The 20,088-nt window shown below is 40.5% G+C and overlaps 1 protein-coding gene across 1 annotated transcript; it reads left to right on the top strand.

Annotated features, from left to right (window-relative positions):
• Positions 1–1,738: 1,738 nt before the first annotated feature.
• ttll12 (tubulin tyrosine ligase-like family, member 12) lies at positions 1,739–18,329 on the top strand. The gene is made up of 14 exons (XM_031734831.2): positions 1,739–1,941; positions 2,112–2,287; positions 3,648–3,846; positions 4,200–4,359; positions 4,522–4,655; positions 7,554–7,630; positions 9,493–9,609; positions 10,423–10,617; positions 12,114–12,225; positions 14,067–14,218; positions 14,708–14,789; positions 14,881–14,949; positions 15,220–15,358; positions 17,674–18,329. Exons 1-14 carry the CDS (start codon positions 1,801–1,803, stop codon positions 17,823–17,825), a joined length of 1,905 nt encoding a protein of 634 aa, XP_031590691.1. The 5' UTR covers positions 1,739–1,800; the 3' UTR covers positions 17,826–18,329.
• Positions 18,330–20,088: the final 1,759 nt, after the last annotated feature.

Here is a 20,088-nt window from a genome sequence, read left to right as displayed (position 1 = left end):
CCAGTTTACTACACTTTCTACACTTACAGCATCTACATACCACAGCAGAGATGCTTGGGTTAAGGACTTGGAAGTAGAGATATCAGAAGCCTGATGGGCCAATGGAATGCCAGATTACAACTTATATTATATGTTAAATATGTTTAACATATATAACCTGATTTATGACTTAAGAGTAAAGCCAGATGGTATAGTTGCAGTGCTAAGCTGCTCCCCAACCTCATTGGCACTCTGATGCCTTCAGAAAGCCTTAATGTTTGGTATGATTGTAGCTAAAAGACTTGTTCTTAGAGCCTGGAATCACATCTCCTCCCATGTTTGGCATGTTTGTATATTGAAGAGGTTCATTATGACCCTCACTTTAAATTTGCTGAGATCATATTAACATAATTTGACTGCACTTGGTGTTTATGTGAAACCACACCTCTGCTGGACCCTGACTCCTTCCTGGACTTGTTCCCCACATAGAATAGAATAGAATAGAATAGAATAGAATAGAATAGAATAGAATAGAATAGAATGCCTTTATTGTCACTATACAGTTGTACAATGAGATACAGAGCATCTCCTACTCAGTGCAAACATGCTGACACAGTTCTGCAGCGCTATATACATATGAACAGTATTAACACAAAAATACTGGTGTAAAAAAGTAAATATGTAATAAATAGTGTTGTGTATATACAGTTGGGTTATTGCACATAGAATATGGTATTGCACTGTGGTGGTTCATAGAGGGAAATGTGTTATCGGTGCATGTGTGAGTTCAGGCTGGTTATGGCCTTTGGGAAGAAACTGTTTTTGAGTCTGTGGGTCTTTGTGCTGATGCACCTGTAGCGCTGTTGAAACCAGGGTGGAAATGTCCTTGATGATGTTTGCTGCTCTGCTGAGGCAGCGGGAGGAATAAATGTCCATCGGGGAGGGGAGAGGGCAGCCGATGATCTTTTGTGCTGTCTTGGACTCTTCTGGACTCGGTGAACTCTCTGTTGCCCTGTCTAACTAACACAGAAGATCATCTTCTTCAGACTCTAACATTTCTCCTTTACTTTCGATTAGGATTGACTAAGCTGTGTGGGGTTTGTTTGTGCTTGGATGTTGTTGTTTTTTAATTTCTTTCCTTTGTCTTGTGGTATTTGATGTCATTTTGAACTTAAAGTCTTATAAATAAACATAAAAAAAGGTCTGTTCAGTTAAGGGTTTTCAGTAGGACACAGCCTTGATGGCACCAATTTCCGAAAGAGAGTTTGATGTTAAAAGCAGAGTTAAACTACAACACAAACTCTCCTGTATGAGGAGCTGGAGGTGGTGGGTGAAGGTGACTGACATCAGGAAGCTGTTACTACAAAGTCTGTGTTCACTTCAAAATGGTGACATAAAGTGGCTGATGGGACACTTTATGGAAAGGTATTTAACTACCATATAAACCCATAAAAAGAAAACTTACGAAAACAAGTGTTTATTCCACGAAGCTGTTTGAATGCAGCTGGGAGTGGCTGTTGTGCGAGGTACAAACATCATTTAGTAAAGAAAGAGTATTTTATTTTCATATGTTTACAAAACACTTGTACCCATGCTTCGTTTTTATTATTTTGTTTATTTATTTATTACTTTTTAACAGAACATTCTAAACAAAGTCCCGCCGATATACAATAAAATAATAAATCAATGATGCCGGACTGATGAACTATGATAATGGTTCAGATTATCGAAAAACTCTCCCACAATGCATAGCTGTTAAACTCCTCCTTCTTCCGGGTTTACTAACGCCGTCTCCACGTGAGATACACTTTCAGTGCAGTAATGTCAACAAACCCCACGGTTCCGAACGGCGCGGAGGACGAGGAGTTCCGAGTGTTCGTGGCACTCCACAGCGCAGCGCTCCAGGCTTCAGCGATCCCTCCGGTCTACTGGAGGAGCCTGCATCGCAAGATCACCAGCGAGGTGTGCTCTGAGTCACACATGAAGCACTGAAACACATGTTCAGTCCTCATGACTGTTTGTTTACTGTTGCAGAAAAAGCTGCTGCTGATGTTTCATATACACTGAGATGCAGCACATTGCCGTGCACATTCTCCCAGCAGGCCCCTTCAGCTTATCTTTGTTTTCCGTAGATTTATGATGCCGGGGAAGTTTTCGGAATAATGCAGTTCCAACAAGAAGATGAAGATGAGGAGGAGGGAGATGAAGAAAACAGAGAGGAGAGGAAGAAAGACAATCCTGGAAATGAGATCAGATGTAAAGTGGTTGTAACCCGGGAGAGTGGTCTGCAAGCCTCGGAGCCGACTAGGTGAGGGCGCCCAACGAAAGTCTTCTTCCACTGATAGCATGTTTGTCTTTGTGCTCCTTGGAGAGGAAAGGGAATGCTATGAGCTTAACATTTAAGTGTTGCTTATTTATATCACTATGAATGGTGGAGGCTGCACTTTAGTTGTATTTATGTAGTATGTTTAAATACAGGCCTTTTATATTATAAGTTAAAGACCCTCCAATAATACAGAGAAAACCTGAGAAACCCTTTGGGGATAGTGGGAAGGAAAAACTCCCTTTTAACCAGAAGAAACCTCCAGCAGGACCTGGCTCAAGGACGGGCAGCTATCTGCTGCGTCTGATGGGAGGAAGACAGGACAACTGAGCAAGAGAGCCAGACAATAATAACGAATGATTAACTAATGATGTGGTGTATAAACAAAAACAGTTTAAAAAAAAAAAAAAAATTGATTTCAAACCAAAACTTTTTTACGTTTTGTTTCACTTTTTAGCTCAGTTTTTGTTAACTATAATAGCTGTGTCCATGATAAGGACATAGCCAAGATGATCTCCAACCTCAAACTAACAAATCAACAAAGTGAAAGATTAAATTAATTAGCAAAACACTGCTTTTCCTTCACTTCTCCTCTTGGATGTTAGATCATACTTTTTCATATTTCATATTTTTAGATACTTTGATTCTTCTCCTCCAAGGCTGTGCCAAAGTCTCGGTATCTAGTATATTTATATGAGCTAAGTGAATACTGTTTTGCTTTAATTTCAACTGTTAATCCTTGAACAGGTAGTTAGAGGAAGCTCATGGATGGTGTGATGTTCAGAATAACTGAAATTAATCAGTTGTCTTACTTCATGGTGACAACATAAGAATAACTGAATAGTTGTTTTTTGTGTTATTGCAAGCATTATTGCTGTGAACATTGAAATCCTGACCCTGTCCCTTGCTATTTTGTATTTATAGGAACAAAATAACACAGAAAACCTTAAATTCATTAACGTAATAACAAAATAGTGAGAAGAGAACATCGTTAACAACTGCATTACTGGAATTCTTAAGGAAACCATGGGAATCCCTTTAACCCTTGGTTGTAACTACATTTCATTTTCTGAGGTAAAAGGAACTATTGCTTTAGTGACAATGTTAAAGGTTCATCCAGTAATATTTCATAGACTACAAATGGTTAATAAAAGTCACCTGCTGCAGCATAGTCATATTACACCACCACAGAAGTATTTAACTGCAAATTTCCTGCTGCTACTTTCCATTAGCGCTCTCTTTATGTGAATAATGTGATTTTTAAGATTTTATTAATCGTCAGCATTTTAAAGCTCTTTAAATGTAATTTTCCATCTAACGTGAGATTGTCTCCATATTCCTGCAGCGTTTTCCTGGTGGATCACGCGTGGACGTACCGCGTGGAGCATGCCCGGCAGCAGCTGGAACAGATCCCAGGCTTGTTGCCCAGAATGGCGGCCCTTATGGGGCTGGACTTCCATGGTGAGGTCCCCGACCCTGACACGGTGGAGCTGGTGATGGAGCGCATGTGGAAGTACAACCAGACTTATCAGCTCTCTCAGGGGGTGCGTTAGAAAACACTACTCTAATCACTTAGATATGTACTACACATGATTCTCCTAATATTGTATATAAGATGATTGTGGAGCTACTATAGGAACCATGATGTGAAACTTATTGACATTGACTTATGTCAGTGTAAAGCAGCTTGCCGTGAGCACGGAGCTAATGTGTAACACTAAACTGCTGAGTCCTCACAGGCTCTGTGAGAGGAGGCTCTCCTGTGTGCACAGGAACTCTTGTCCTTACGTGGGCTGAGCACACTTTGAACAAAAAGGATTTTGTGATATAAATAATGATCTGAAAGTCAGACCTTGACCTTCCTCTGCTTCACTTCCTCCCGTGTTTTCCTGTGCAGTCCCCAGAGGACAAGGTTCCCGTGTGGTACATCATGGATGAGTTTGGCTCTCAGGTGCGGCACTCTGATCAACCGACCTGCAGCATGGCTCCTTTCTTCTACGTGCAGGGCCAGCTAGCCTACACTGTGCTCTGGCCTCTGCAGGACCTGCACGAAGGAGGTGAAAGCGGACACAGCATGCAGAGAGCGATCACCATGTCTGAATTTAGAAAACGGATACATGTGGCTGTTTTTGGATACAAGATACCTGAAATAGAGTTTCCCTGTTAAAACATGCAACATGATTGGATGACATAATGTTTTAATACATTATTGTCCACAGATGAAGTTACCCGTGACTATACGTATGGAGAGCCAGACCCTCTGGTGCGGCGATGCTGTCTGTTACCATGGATACCTAGTGATCTAGAAGAGGTCAGCAGCATCACAGCTGAGCCTCCGGACTCATTCTTTGAGGTGAGGAGTACCACATAAAATTTATCAGCCACAAGAAATCTATTAAGCTTCTATTTACATCTCAAACTCAGATTCAGTCTTTTGGTCAAACAGTTTGCAAAGTAGTAAATAAAGTTAAATAAGTTTTACTGAATAGGAGATATAAATACGACAAAATATTTTCATTCGGTACCTAAGGCACAGTCCAGTGCTGTGAAAAAGTGTTCGCCCCCTTCCTGATTTCCTAAATTATGATCCAACTGTGATTAACCACATGTTTTTGAAAGGTGAGTTCAGTTTGACCAAATACACCCAGGCCTGACTACTGGCAGACCTGTTGAATTAAGAAGTCACTTAAATAGAACCAGAACATCATACCAACAGTAAAATATGGTGCTGGTGTGATGGTCTCTGGACCTGCAACACCAGCTGTGGTAAATGGAACCATGAATTCTGCCGTCTACCAAAACATCCTGAAGGAGAATATCCGGCCGTCTCTTTGTGACCTGAAGCTGATGCACACTTGTGTTCTGCAACAGGACAATGACCCAAAACACACCAGCAAGTCCACCTCTGAGCGGCTTAAGAAAAACAACATATAGACTTTAGAGGCCCGGTCAAAGTCCTGACCTGAATCCGACGTGCGTACCATCAAAACTGTAACAGCAGACACTGCAAGAGCTTTTCCCCCAAGCAGTCAGAGCCCTCAACTCACAACCACCAGAGGACTGATAACGCAACACCTTACAGTACTCACCAAAAGACTCAAAAACAACACAAACTTCCACAAATCCACTACAAACTGGACCTGGGAACAATCTGCTTGTTTGCACACTCAGTCACATAGTTACTGAACACATCTAAATTATACTATATTTGCACATTTTGCATCTTGCACATGTCTTCGTCCGGTCTCGTCTACAATATCCTGACTCATAACCTCAACCTGGTATTCAGTACCTGCTCCACGTCGTATTGTCTCTGTCCTGTCTTTGTTTATTATACATAGATATAGTTAGTAGAGATGGCACGATACCACTTTTTTATGTCCGATACCGATATCATAAATTTGGATATCTGCCGATACCGATATGGATCCGATATTGTGTGTTTTTTAATCAATAAAACTGTTTTTTTAATATCTTGCTGCATTTTGTATAAGTTCATACTCAAGTTTAAATAAACAACAACACTAAAGCTATTCTGTTATACCTGTATGTAAAAAATACACTGCACCCAAAATATTTCATAGTTCAGCAACACTGATCAATCTAATAAACTTAAACCTGCTCCATCCTCCCTATTCTGGTATTTTAAAGAGTACTTAGCAGAAATATTAAGCAACCTAACTAATAGGGTTGCAAACTCCCAGCAAAAAAAAAAAAAAAAAAATAGGGAACCACCCCCCACCCTCCACCTCATGATGCTTAATCGACGTAATCAACTTTAATTTGATGCAGGGTGAAAAAAATGCACAGAAATAAATTATTTTCAAGAATAATTAAATAGATTCAACATCTTTCTTCAACAGAATTGCAGACTGCACAGATGGTTCCTTCCCAAAGGAAAAAGTACTATAGCTTACTAGGGTATATTAGACTTAACAGTTACTATATACAGTAATGGACTTCTATACATTTTACATCAGATTAAAACTTTGGGTGTAAGATTCAGATAATTATTTATTAAAAGCGAGACATTTTAAATGAGAATAAGAAAGAAAAGTATGTCTTTGTGCCCCCTTTTCCCTGTTCATGCCCTATCGGCCCCCCTGGCTACACTTTGCTAGATCCGCCCCTGCACAGTTACCAGCCGTCAGCTACGTAGAAAAGGATCCTGGTGTAGAAAGTAATATTAAATACATTCTAACAACAGCTTATCAAGGTTAAACGTGCTGCTGTTGTTCAGCCGCTGGTTTCCTCTTTCTGGTGCAAAGTGGGCCAAAAACAAAGAAGAGAGACGGACTCGCGACAGAAAAGCTGATCAGCTGATCATTGATCAGTTTCATGATTGAAGTAGCAGCAGGAGAGGGAGGGAGAGAGGCAGTCGCTCCATATATCGGTTGTTAAGCTTAACATGGGAACGCTTTACAAACATTCAGAGATGAACTTACATACTTGCTTTACTTCTCTCTGGGATAACTTCCTCGGAGATGAAATGCTGGTTTGGTAGCGAGGCTACAAATACACACAGCCGCTCTATCACGTGAGCACACTGCTCCGACGTGCTACGGTTATGAGCTGAGTTACGCCGTGTTGCAAGTTTCGTGAGATGCTTTTTTGATATTTAATGGATCGGATTATATTTTTTATTTTTCGCCGATATCCGATCCAGTAATTTAGGTCAGTATCGGACCGATACCGATACGTAATATCGGATCGGTCCATCTCTAATAGTTAGTACCTTTTTATCTCTTAAATTGACCCAAATTTAGCAAGTTATTATTTATTTGTAATTCCTAGTTTTATAGCTCTTGGAGATATATCTTTTATATTCTTATAAATGCACCACGGGGGGCTTGGGGTGAAACAGCATCTCTGTACGCTGTATACTGTGTATATTGTTGTACTGACAATAAAGTTCTTGAATGTTGAATCTTGAGATGCTGTGGCATGACCTGAAAAACCCTCCAGTGTGGCTGAATTACAACAATCCTGCAAAGATGAGAGGGCCCAGCTGGTTTTTTCCCCTTAATAATAAACACCTTCATTTAAAACTGCATTTTAAAGGAGGTGAAATCTTTGTCCAGGATTTAGATTTGTTTGATGATCTGAAACATTTAAGTTTGACAGACATATGAAATCAGGAGCACTTTTTCACACCACTGTATGTGACATATTACAGCCAAGGTCAATATCTGAGCTGAACTGAAGCCTAATCGTCGGTGTTGTTGGGTCGTCTCTGTGTCTGTCACTGCAGAACATTGCTCGGGAAAACCAGGAGCAGCTTCCAGTGGAAATACAGCCTTACACTGTTCCGAAGGACAAAGTCCTCAAGTAAGTTTTTCACTCTTACAGATATCTTTTTTATTCTATTTACCTGTAGTGCCTTTCTGAGTTAGGCACTGACTTGCTGCAGACTTCTATATTTGGATGATATAACAATAATAATAATGATAATATGACACAGAGAAAGTGGATATCTGTATATCAAGGAGAAATACTGAGCTCGTCCAACAGCTTTAGACGTTGCTTGGAAAGCGCCTGTTCATGTGTATCAGGAAGGTCACTGCCTGCCTCCACTCTCTCCCTCGCTAGTCTTTAAAGATAACACATTTACTTTGTTGGGAATTTGCAGGTCGAGATGATTTCCATGTAGCGTTTGTCTGACTATAGATAATATTGTTCTTATCTTTACCAACAAGGAGGCCAGATTTCACAGTGTGTGGTGGAATGTATCTGAATACATAGTTAATGCTCAAGTAAAATCTAAGGTGGATGTACAGGATTCAGAACAACTTTTCTTTTCTTAATTTAAAGAAACTCAAAATAACTTAATCCGTCTGCTCAGGGTTTTATACAACAAATCGCTTCATTCACTCAATACTGTACTTCATTGTAGATGCTGTTGCTCTTCATCGTGCCTCATTCAGTTTATATGCTGTTTTACTTCAACATGATTCTCATTGGCTCAGTCTCATATGAACTGTACATGTGAATATGACGCCGTGTTTGTCAGTCACAGCATCACTTCTGCTATGAAAAATCACAGTCACATTGGAGTCTGGTGTCTTTTACACGCTTACACACACGCACACGCACACACACACAGTCTGCTGTGCTCTCAGTCACAGAGGGAGCCGAGGACGCACCATAGTCATAAGAATGCTTCGGGAATCTGGGTGAAAAAGTCAGACGTTCATTACTCAAACTTGATTTTCTTACTCCTCATAGTGATTAGATCTAGTCTTGATTATACTTTGAATTAGAATTAAATATGTTGAACTATTAGCAAAATGACGTCTAAGTAAACTCTGCTTTAGCGCTCTGTATCACCGTCCCCATAAAAAGGCTGGATGTTAAATCCTTTTACTCCACTTGTGGGTAAAGATAAGCTGGGAGATCTCAATCTCTCAGATGAAGGCGACTAACCACATACTTGACTGACTGGACGTTTATATTTTAAACCAGTTAACCAAAAACAGTTTCTTGGTTTTTCTTCTCTCCGTTGCACACATCAGTCTATTTTTGCTGTGGACATAGTGACAGGATTCATGCTTCAGTAACAGTTTGTGTTGTGATGCGCATGTATTAACCTGTTACGTTGTAAACTGTTTGGATGAGAAAAGACATTCCTTTATTGTATAAAATACATATAATCGCGTTAGCTGATTGTGCCACTCGGTACATACGAGGAAACATCCGTTTTTGACTCCAGCTTGTGAGTCTGGTGACCACCTGTCATCTGACTCAAACAGGGTCTCCTCCACACAGTCTTCCTTTACAAAGTGCTTTACAGATCCGAACATTACAGCTAGCAGGTGTATTTTCGCGTTTCAGTATAGCTAACCGAACAACGAAGAACCACCAGTGACTGATTTTTAGTTTACGTCCCCTCGCTTTCCCCTGAGTTATTGGTTTTGTTACCAATTACCTAACATAAACTAATGCTAGTCTACTGATCGCAACCAACCAAGGATGATCTGATAACGAACCCGATGATGTCACATTATGTACTGACACAAGATGGTGCTAAACGTGTTTTAAACCAGCTTCACAGACAGTGTTACATCTGTTTTTGAGAGCAGGGCTCAGTGCTGTAAGTTTATCGATAAAGAGTTTCATGTCCACTTTAAGTGCTAATTAAAAAGCTCAATAAAAAGAGTTTTTTTGTTGTTGTTTTGTTCATTTGTTTCCAGGGTTTACTCTGAAATGTCACAAGTAACAAACAACCTTAGCCACCCTCGGTTCCAGCTGATAGAGGATGAGGATGAGGCTGATATCATTTGGCGCTATAATCACATCAAAGACTACAGGTGAGCAAGCAAAGGGTTCATAACTCGGTGGCATTATGGAACTAGACAGACATGATTTCTTCATAAGTGAGTGTTTCATACATTTGTAAAAAATGTTTGGAATCATGTATGATTTTCGTTCCACTTCTCACGTGTACACCACTTTGTATTGGTCTTTCACCTGGAATTCCAATAAAATTGATTCATGTTTGTGGCTGTAATGTGACAAAATGTGGGAAAGTTCAAGGGGGCCGAATACTTTTGCAAGCCACTGTATATAGCGCCCTGAGGTGCTTAATATTGTAATGTAAAGATCCAACGATAATAGAGATTAATTGTCCAGATAGGTACGATCCTAGCTGTGTTATAATATTATTATATGTTACCTCACAGTGTATTCTGTTGGTGTGTGTGTATTGAGTGACTAATAGAAAAAAATCAGCTGTACTTCCAAGCTAACACTGATCTTGAACAACTGTCAGGCAGAATTATGAAAACAGGATTTATCGTGTGTGAATGCCAAGAACATGTGTTTTTGTGTGTGACTTGAATACTTAATAATAAACTCTGTATGTTTGTTGCAAGGCTGCGCTACATTGTTACATAAACATCCTAATCTCAGGTTTAATTGATTCCAACTTCAATTTTCCAGTTCATAAATACCTAAATACCAGAAAGTTAAAAGAAGCCAAAGTTCATGAGTTAATCTCAAACTCAAACGTGTGATTTTTCTAAGTCTATCAGCAAAGTTATGTTGATGCATAATAAACCAGTGTTAGGTGAGGTTGTTGTTGGATTGTCTGAAAGGTTAAGTACCATGTTTTGATTTGGCAGCAAACTCAGTGTGGAGCGACCTCATGTGTTGCTGAACCAGTTTCCCTGTGAGAGCATCATCACTGTGAAGGACTGTCTGGCTGCTGTGGCTCGCAGGGTGAAAGGCAGCCCAGGACCCGACTGGTTACCGGAGACCTTCAACCTACAGACAGAGCTGCCACAATTCATCAAGCATTACCTGATGAGACAACAAAGGTTGGGATGCTGTTTTTCTTTGTTTCTAGTCATCACTAGTTTGTATGACAAATAATAAAAAGAAGGAAGAACTTAACCGCAGTGTTTTACACAGACACGCACACAGACGCCCTGAATAGTATACAGAAACATCTGTGCCGAGTGCGGCCTGGAAGTCCCGAGGTCAAAATGGCACACGCCCCCCTAGGGTGCTTGAGAATGACCGAGCTAAGATCCTGTGGGACGTCCAGGTACAGACAGACAAACTGGTGATTGCTAACATAGTGGTGCTGGACAAGCAGAGGAAGATGTCCGTAGTTGTTATCAAATGGCAGCAATACCAGGAAAAAGGAGCACGAGAAGCTTGAGAAGTGCTGAAAAAAGGTCACTGGAACCTGAACATGTGGGTCACCGGCAACCAAGTATAATCCAGGCTACACTGTAACAGCTTCTGGTAGAGGCAGTGTGATGGTGAGATGTCGAGATATTGCCACAGTCTGGAACTGAACTTGAAGATGACAGCACAGCGTTTATCAGAGATTAGAGGATGGAATGGCCTCCCTGCAGCCCCGACCTCAGTCCCATTAAACACTGACAGGGTCAGCTTGGCCATGTTGGGACAAATGCAGATTGAAGGGTGGGATGCACCACAACACTGTGTGACCATCCTGGTGAACAGGGGAGATCCAGTCTGTGGATTTGTATGCTTCTTCCACATGTTCCTGTTTATTAATATTGTAAAGTCTTTACAATATAAAGCGCCTTGAGGCGACTGCTGTTGTGATTTGGTGCTATAAAAAAAAAAAAGGAATTGAATTGTAAAATAATAAACTTTATATTTCTTGTTTCTTCGGACTTCAATCATCTAATTTAATAAACAGCAACAAGCAAGAGTCAATAGCAGCTTAAGCTGTTTGGCATTGGCAGAGAAGATCTGGCACGTTTTAATGGGAACAACCCATGAACCATAAACAGGTGGTGTTACCATACAGAAATAATTGAACATGAGTTTCCTTTTATGTATTTATTATTTGTTCATCTTCCTCATTTTGTGGGTCTTTCTTCTATAAATGATACTTCTTGTGCCATACTTTTCCAGTTACTTAACACGGGGGTTTTTGGTGTCTGCTTCTTGGTGTTATTCTTCAGATTTGGAACAAATTACTCTTGAGTTATCGAAGGCCGACAGGAGGTTTACCCAAAAAATGTTCTGCCTGTAAATATGTTTTGTTTGTTTGTTTGTTTTTTAAACATGCTTCACTTTAGGTATTGATCTAAAAATATACATAATTTGTACAAACAAAGATTGCACAAGTAGTTTGCATTGCTTTTGCCACAATTTCACAAGCACTGACAATTTGAACTTTTATTGTAATTAGACAGTTAAGTTTCATGACAGTCTTGTGAATCTGTGCAGCACAACCTGAAAATGGAATTTTCTTGTCGTTATACCTCACTGTTGGAAATCCCGTCTAACGTTAACTGGATAATTAAAAGTTGTCTCATATTTTTTTCAGGGGAGAAGATAACCACTGGATCTGTAAGCCTTGGAATTTAGCTCGTGGACTAGACACACACATAACCAACAACCTGGATTACATAATCAGGCAGCGAGAGAGTACACCAAAGGTGATGGCACACGTACACACAGATACCAAGAATGAAACTTAGCCTAAGACTATATATTCAAAAAGTGCCTTCTGTCTCACTGTCTGAAGCGCTTCTGCTTGACCTCAATGGTGGACGTCATGGTGTCAAAGAAAGATGTTTAGAAGACTTGATAATTAATTGGGAAAAGAGAAGAGCAGTGTGATGAGAATGACCATAAACTAGTCTTACACCCTGCACAGGTCGCCGGTCTGTCGCAGGGCTAACACAGAGTTACAGACAACCACTTACACTGACGTTCGCACATCAGAATTATGCATGATGTTAAGGATTCAAAAATTGGAGAAAAGGAGTACGGAGGGCTCACAAGCAAATGACAACTCTGGTCCAGAAGATGTGATCAAAGCGAAGATTTATTGATTACACGCGCGGAGTCCGACACTGGGCAAAGTCAGTGATCGAACTGAACTTACAATAATTAGACAAAGGTTTTATAGGGGTAAGACAACAAAGCCCCCTCTTTTGCAAAGCAGGCACAGTACAGCTTACGTCAACCTAAACCACAAAATGTTCCGGTAACTTTTAACATAGTTTTAATAACATTACGTCTCATCTCCATCCCGGTGTCGCACCATGAACGCATTCTTATCTCCCAGAACATCTGATGCACTTCCTGTAACCATCTGACAATACGCCGGCACAATTTGCAATTGCAGCAAAAACACATCTTAACTTCTTACCTACTAAAATGAATCTACTATGGTGTGTACGTGTATGTGTGTGTGTGTGTCTGCTGTGTATGCTGGGTATGTGTCATGACCTCTCCTGCATCCTGGCTCACCTCACACCTCTCGCCCTCGCCAGACATAAGGCCTGCGCTCGTACACAGCTGAACTATGTGTGACTTCTAGACTAAATGTCACACTCAACTGATGCTACTCAAACCATGAAGGAAACTTACTTACAATGAACATAAATGAAACTTAAAACTTACTCAAAAGGATATAAGTGATAAAAGATAAAAATAACTCTAGGCGTATGTCATGTAAGCAGGTGTGTTGCGATTCCTTTCAGAGCTCCTGTCCTCCTCACCGTGTATTGGCTGATCATTAACGCCTGCCAAGAGTTTCTGACCCTCACTTGACCAGGAGCCACAGCTCTTTAATAAGCTCAAATGCAATCATGTATAAAAGATTAAAATCATTTTCATAACAAAGGGTTTTTCCTCTCAGACCTGCCACTATGTTTGCTCGTCTCTACTACAGTTTAATCATTGAAAATCACACTGATCAGCATACTATGTGGAAATTACAGATTACATAATGGCAAAAGCATTTTGTCAGACCCCTCAATGATTAGCTGTTATTAACTATTATTGTTAACTTCATTAACTAATAGATATTCTCATTTTATAAAACTGCATTACTTTACAAAAATAATACAGTAATTATAGTTCATCTGCTAATAGGGTTGGTGATTTGATCCCATCTGCTCCAGTGAGCATGCCAAATATCTTTGGGCAAGGCTAACCCCCAAGTTGCTCTCTGATGCACCCATCAGAGTAAGAGTGTGAATGTTCGATTAGCACAGAAAAAAGTGATCAGGTAAAGTAGAAAAGCGTTGTATAGGAACCACTCCATTTGCTATTTAACCACATAAGACATATCTGACGCTATCCTTTCTATCTGTAACTAATATATTTATATATACTATTATCAGAACACATGATCGATACACTAAGGTAAAACAAATTTCCATCACAGAAAACTTCAAAGGGATACAGACTTGCAGACTCTGTGCTGCATGACTTTAAGATTCACTCTTTGTCAGGACTGTAAAGCTCACATTTGTTTATGTTCCAGGTGGTGTGTAAGTATCTGGAAGATCCAGTACTGTTCAACAGGGAGGAAGTGGGAATGGTGAAGTTTGACATTCGCTACATGTTGATGTTGCGTTCTGTGCAGCCTCTGCGTCTCTATGCCTATAATGTCTTCTGGCTGCGCTTCGCCAACAGGTAAGAAATGCATACAAAAAGAGTTCTTTCCTGTAGGGTACCTTTCTCTACACAAATGATGAAATTGTGATGTGATTGCTGGGTTTGAACGTTCCTGTGAAATGGAGGTTTTGTTTTAGTGTCTTTCTGTTTTCTCAGACTTTGTTTCATAGCTAGCTGGATTACATCCATAGTTAACAATCTGTGGACACTAAGCAAAGCAAAGCAGACAGTCAGATGGCACACACTGCTTTTGTGGCACTCATTAGTTTTGTTTGTTTTGGTTTGTTTTTTTTATTACATTTGATGTAAAAAATTACAGCACAATTTAATTAAATGTATCAAAAGTCAACATAGAAGTTACAAACCAACCAAAACTAGCAAAATAAATCAACTACTGTTTCTGTCTCTTCTTTCATGTCCTAAGATTGTCTTGTTTCTTATCCGTTGATTGGCTCTTCACTAAGTTACACCTGTTATGATGGCTGATCTTTTGTTTTTTCTGCCTAGACCGTTCTCCTTGGACCATTTTGATGATTACCAAAAGCACTTCACTGTCATGAACTATGCTGAGGGGGTGGAGCTTAAGCAGGTATCTTCCCTTTTTTAATTTGCATGTCTTGCCATAGCTGTTGTCATCATCAAAGTCTAGTAATAACAGTTTGAATGGGTCCCTTTCGTAGGTGCATTATGATGAGTTCATCCCAATGTTTGAGAAGCAATACCCACAGTATCCATGGAAAGTAGTGGAAGTAAGTGAAAATGTTAAGTGCTTTTCAGTTTAGGATGCCTTTCTGAGGGTTTAAGGAAATGGTTTGTTTATAAGAACTGATACCAAGCATGTTAGCACAAATTAAGATTCTTCCAGGTGTATATTAAGCCCTCACACCACCTGCTAGAATCTGCAGATTAGGTATCAGCATCTGCACAGAATATGAAGCATGTGTGACAGTATCTCTAAGGCCTTATTTCTAGTATGGTTATCGTAATCAAATCTTGGTTTTGTCCATTATTCTTTACAGGGAGAGTTATTTAAAGCTTTCAAGGAGCTCTTTGAGGCAGCCACTTCTAGACCGGCACCATATGGTATTTGTCCCTATCCTTCATCCCGGGCCATCTATGCTGTAGACCTCATGCTAAAGTGGAGTAGAGGACAAAATGGTGAGCATTTATCCTACTGATCATCAAAGGTAAAGCCAGTTGTCTTTGAGCCTCAGAGGAATGGCACCTTAACCAGATTTGTTTCAAAGCCATTTGACCTGGCTCGTGTTTTTTCTTCTGTGACCTCTAGGAGCATCTCTCTACATTTATTTTGTCTCCCCAAATTCATTAACACAAGATTCTGTAACTTTGAGATTCTGCTGCAATCAAAGTTGAGACGGAGAATGACAGGTTGCAGATTTGTCCTGTTATGCATTCCCAGGCAGAAAAGAATCACACAGACTCATTTAAAAGCTGTGCAAAGCATGTTTTACCATCATTCAAGCTTTCTGGAAAGCTCAGAGAAAATCCACAATGTACAAGTAAAGATTGCAAGATAAAAGGATCATCGAGTACATCGAGTAAAGGGCTTAAAGTGGGGTTATGAGTTTAAATACTTAACAAGCAAGTTGCATTTTAGCATTTTACCGTCACAAGTTTAGATCAAGTGTGATGGTGTCAGGCTGCATGAGAGGCATTTCCATCCTTCGCTCCACGGGTCGAGGGTGAAGAAATCAGGATGTCAGTGACACCGGATGTTAGCTGTCCAATTTTGATGCAAGGTTTTTTCTCTCTTAAATGATTGGTAGAACCTTCCATGTGATTAACACTCAACGTGATGCACAGCTAGAATTGAGTGAATGTGTTGGGTTTGTCTAGGCACAAACCCCGCTGGAACACAAGACACTCAATAACTGCACGACAAAACAAGACAAGACAGAGCTCTTTGTCTTTGTGGCTCATGAGGGAAGTCAGCCCAGGCCTTCACCTGTCCTTAGCCAACTTCGACTGATTCCTACGCTACAGCCCTTTTTATTGTCAGCAAGCAATCATTCATGAATATGCAATTACAAATACATGTGACATTCTTAAGCAGGCATATCTGAACAACATCAGTGTCTGTATACTGTGTGTGTGTGTGTGTGTGTGTGTGTGTGTGTGTGTGTGTGTGTGTGTGTGTGTGTGTGTGTGTGCGTGCGTGCGTGCGTGCGTGCGTGCGTGCGTGCGTGCGTGCGTGCGTGTGTGTGTGTGTTTCCAGCTATACCATACATAGACATACGACCTTTCAATGAACTTAAACTGTGTGTATGAGGTATGCAGGAAAGTAAGCGTCTCCCTAAATGATAAGAACAGGAACTTGCAATAGATCATATCTCAGATGAACATTTAAAGGTGTGAAGTCTTGCACTTTAAGAAACAGAACAGGACAGACTGGTTTCTAAAGCTATAGTGGAAATTATAACGTTGAGGCTGCTTCCTCTCATCTCACGGTGCACAAGTGCACACAGAATCTTATCAGATCTAATAAGGATATGATTTTATCAGCATACAGATGATTATATATTTCTAAGCATGAATGATTATATGTTCCTAAGCAGAAATGACAATATAAAAAATATCAATTCCAACAGAATGTCTATATTTGTGTAGTAAATATGTAAAAGAGATCACTTTCATGACTAAACCAAAATGAGCCCTTGTAGTATCTATCAACATTTCAGAGGCCTTAAAGAGCCGAGATACTGGCTACAGAAAAAAGAGGTTTTTTGAAAGTGACAGGAGAAGGATACAGATTAAAGAAAAGCAACTCAAAACAGATTTTTTTTGAAAACTAAACATGCAGTCCCCACCCCAGAGTCTGAATCCTTGTAATCGTGACCTGGTTGGATCCAGGTGCATCTGAACCAGAATAAAGGAATAAAGTGTCCGTCTCTAGACTTCAATTCAATTCAGTTTTCTTTACACGGCGCCAAATCACAACAACAGTCGCCTCAAGGTGCTTTATATTGTATGATAGACCCTACAATAATACATACAGAGGAAAACCCAACAATCACATGACCCCAAAAGCAAGCACTTTGGTGACAGTGGGAAGGAAAAACTCCCTTTTAACAGGAAGAAACCTCCAGCAGAACCAGGCTCAGGGAGGGGCGGGGCCATCTGCTGTGATTGGTTGGGATGAGAGAAGGAAGACAGGATAAAGACATGCTATATTTTGCAGTTATTGTCTGCTTATCCAGTCTTCCCCGGAATATGGCAACAAGAAATGTGTTTACTGTGAGCTTCAGAGAGCTTAATGAGACAGTATCTTTGGAAAGTGTTTGGCTGTTTTGGCCCATTTACAGTCTTTTAACAAAACTACACCTGTTGGCGCCACAACAGGTGTAGTTTTGTAAAAAGACATTGCACATATCAGTTTATCACACTAAAACTTTATTCACTACGTGATCAGCCTGTGAATCATTTATTTATCTGTATGTGTTCTCATCCTTCAGGTGAACGTATAATACAACCTCAGATCCTAGAGTTGAACTTCAGCCCAGACTGTGCCCGGGCCTGCCTCTACCACCCTGACTTCTACAACCACATGTTTCAGACGCTGTTCCTGGATCAGCCTGAGGAGTGCCCCGTCACACAAATCATGTGATTAACCGAACATGATGGAGGAGTGTCTTTAGTTTATGTTTTCATGCTTCAAGTTGCTGAAATCTTCCCCTTATCCATGCGCTGCATAGGTTTTGTGGAACTCCCTGTATGTGAGATAACAACTGTGCATACTCTCCTGGTTGTGTGCTCTTAGAGTCATATATAGGAACACCTTGTCAGTTCTGTTTTGCACAGTGAACTTAAAAATGGATAAAATTTAGTTTCTGTTAATCATTTCTCTTGATGTTCTCTCTCAGGCTCCTCTGAGACTATAAATGTAATCTCTTTAGTTTCACTGTTCATTTGCCTGGTTTGTAAAGACACATTGTACTCTTTCATCTTCCTCTGACATTATAATTACTTTTTCTTTCTTTTGATTTATGTTTCCTCACACACATGTCTGACATTGTTCTGCAGTTCCTGCAGACAGTTGCTCAGAAGACGTCACACATATACTGCATTCAAAAAATTAAAGATATAGTTTCAAACTGCATGAAGGAAAAAATCATGCTGGACATGTGATATGTGTTGATGCAGGCTCCATTAGGATCCCAGAAAGTTGATTCTGTTTATCTGGATGCAGCGTATTCAGTGGGAGAAATGTTTCATCCCAAGTGACTTCTTTAGTCTCAGGCTGAGACTGAAATTGCCATCAGTAATGGGAGCACCAAATGGGTGAAATCAGGTCATAAAACCTGTTTTCATTCTATGCTGTTCTGTTGTAAATAGACAAATTAGAAAAATGTAACATTTGAAGATAATTCTAGAAAATAACCAAAAATATGTTGTTATTACAACTATGGTTATTTTAGGGGTGCTCTGAAGATACTCAAGCACCCCCAAAATGGGTCTAAATTGGCTATGCATCAGTATAATACAACACAGACTGAACACCATCCCCAAGGATACAGCGGCCAGTGGATTGCTGTGTTTTATTCATCGGGGAAACCAAACAGCCTCTGGCTAAGTGGATGTCACACCACAGAAGAGCTAACTCATCAGGCCAGGTCTCTGCAGTGTGTTTACACCTACACTCAGTGGCCAGCCTTTCAATGATGAGGATGTACACATTCTGAACAGGCCTGGTTTGAGTCCAGGCTATCCTGATATGTAAGGGGTAGGGTTGGTTGTAGCTCAGGAGGTAGAGCAGCATCTACTAATGCATCCATCAGAATGTGAGTGTTAGCTAAAAAGTAGTTCAGCCTAGAAAAAAAGTGCTTGTATGAAAGGGTGAGTGAGTCGGTTGCATAATGCCTTGAGTGCTCAGGTAGAGTAAAAAGGGCCAGTGAGTTTAATGTGTTAGGAATGATGGAAACAAAGTGAAAACATGATGCAGCAGGCTGGTCCACTTTGTAGAAAAATGATGGTAAGTACTTTGTATGACCCCCCCCCCGATTCTGTCATTGTCAGTGGGAGGAAACGCTACGTCCAAACGCTTGGATGACTGACTTCTTTTCTCCTACTGAAACGTCTGATATTCAATGTCCCAGAAGTTTTCTATTGAATATAAACGAGGTGAGTGTGAGGGGCAGTAACTGGTATCAGTTCCTTCATCGTCCATTACGGTTCACAACATATTACCACACACACACACAGAGGCTTGTGGGTGGGACTGCTGCAGTGGCCCCATTCACCCCTTAACTGTTATCTGCCCCTCATTTTTATCTGCATCTTAGACATTGACAGTTAGGGGGGTGGATGAGCACTACTGTTCAACAGTTAGGTTAAACAGTCTGCTTGCTGGCATCTGAGGGGCGAGTGGTCAGTGTGTCTGCATGTGTGGCTTCGTGTGTCTGTGTGTCATTGGTGGGTATGTATGGGTGAGCGAATGGTGTGTGTGTGTGTAGCTGGGCCTGGGTCCCTGTGGGACATGGTCACAGAGGGAGGGGTTCACCCCATGATGAAATAAACAGATCAACCCTGAACAAGAGGATCCTGTAGAGAATTTACAGAACGGTTCTTGGAAAAGCAAAACGTGTTTGGCACAACAGTGCTTTCAGATCATAATCGCAAAAGCTTCCAGACAGGACAGGGTTCATTAAATCCTGTGTTATGATTCAAAAGAAGTTTTTGGTTTCTTTGTTTTTCCCCCTTTTCCCTTCCCTCTCTTTTTCTCAAATATTCACAGGTGGAATTGCCGGGCTGTCTCCACCTAAAGGCAGACCTCAGTGTTGGTCACCTGTTGCAAACTGAACCATTAGGCTACAAGTACAAGAAGCACAGGTTCTGCTGATATGGTGAATGTTAAGCTGCCTCAGCAACCT

Source organism: Oreochromis aureus, linkage group 17 (genome assembly GCF_013358895.1).
Source record: "Oreochromis aureus strain Israel breed Guangdong linkage group 17, ZZ_aureus, whole genome shotgun sequence".
NCBI lineage: Eukaryota > Metazoa > Chordata > Actinopteri > Cichliformes > Cichlidae > Oreochromis > Oreochromis aureus.
The sequence above is the reverse complement of the archived record's forward strand: the minus strand, read 5'-3'. Positions and strand labels throughout refer to the sequence as shown.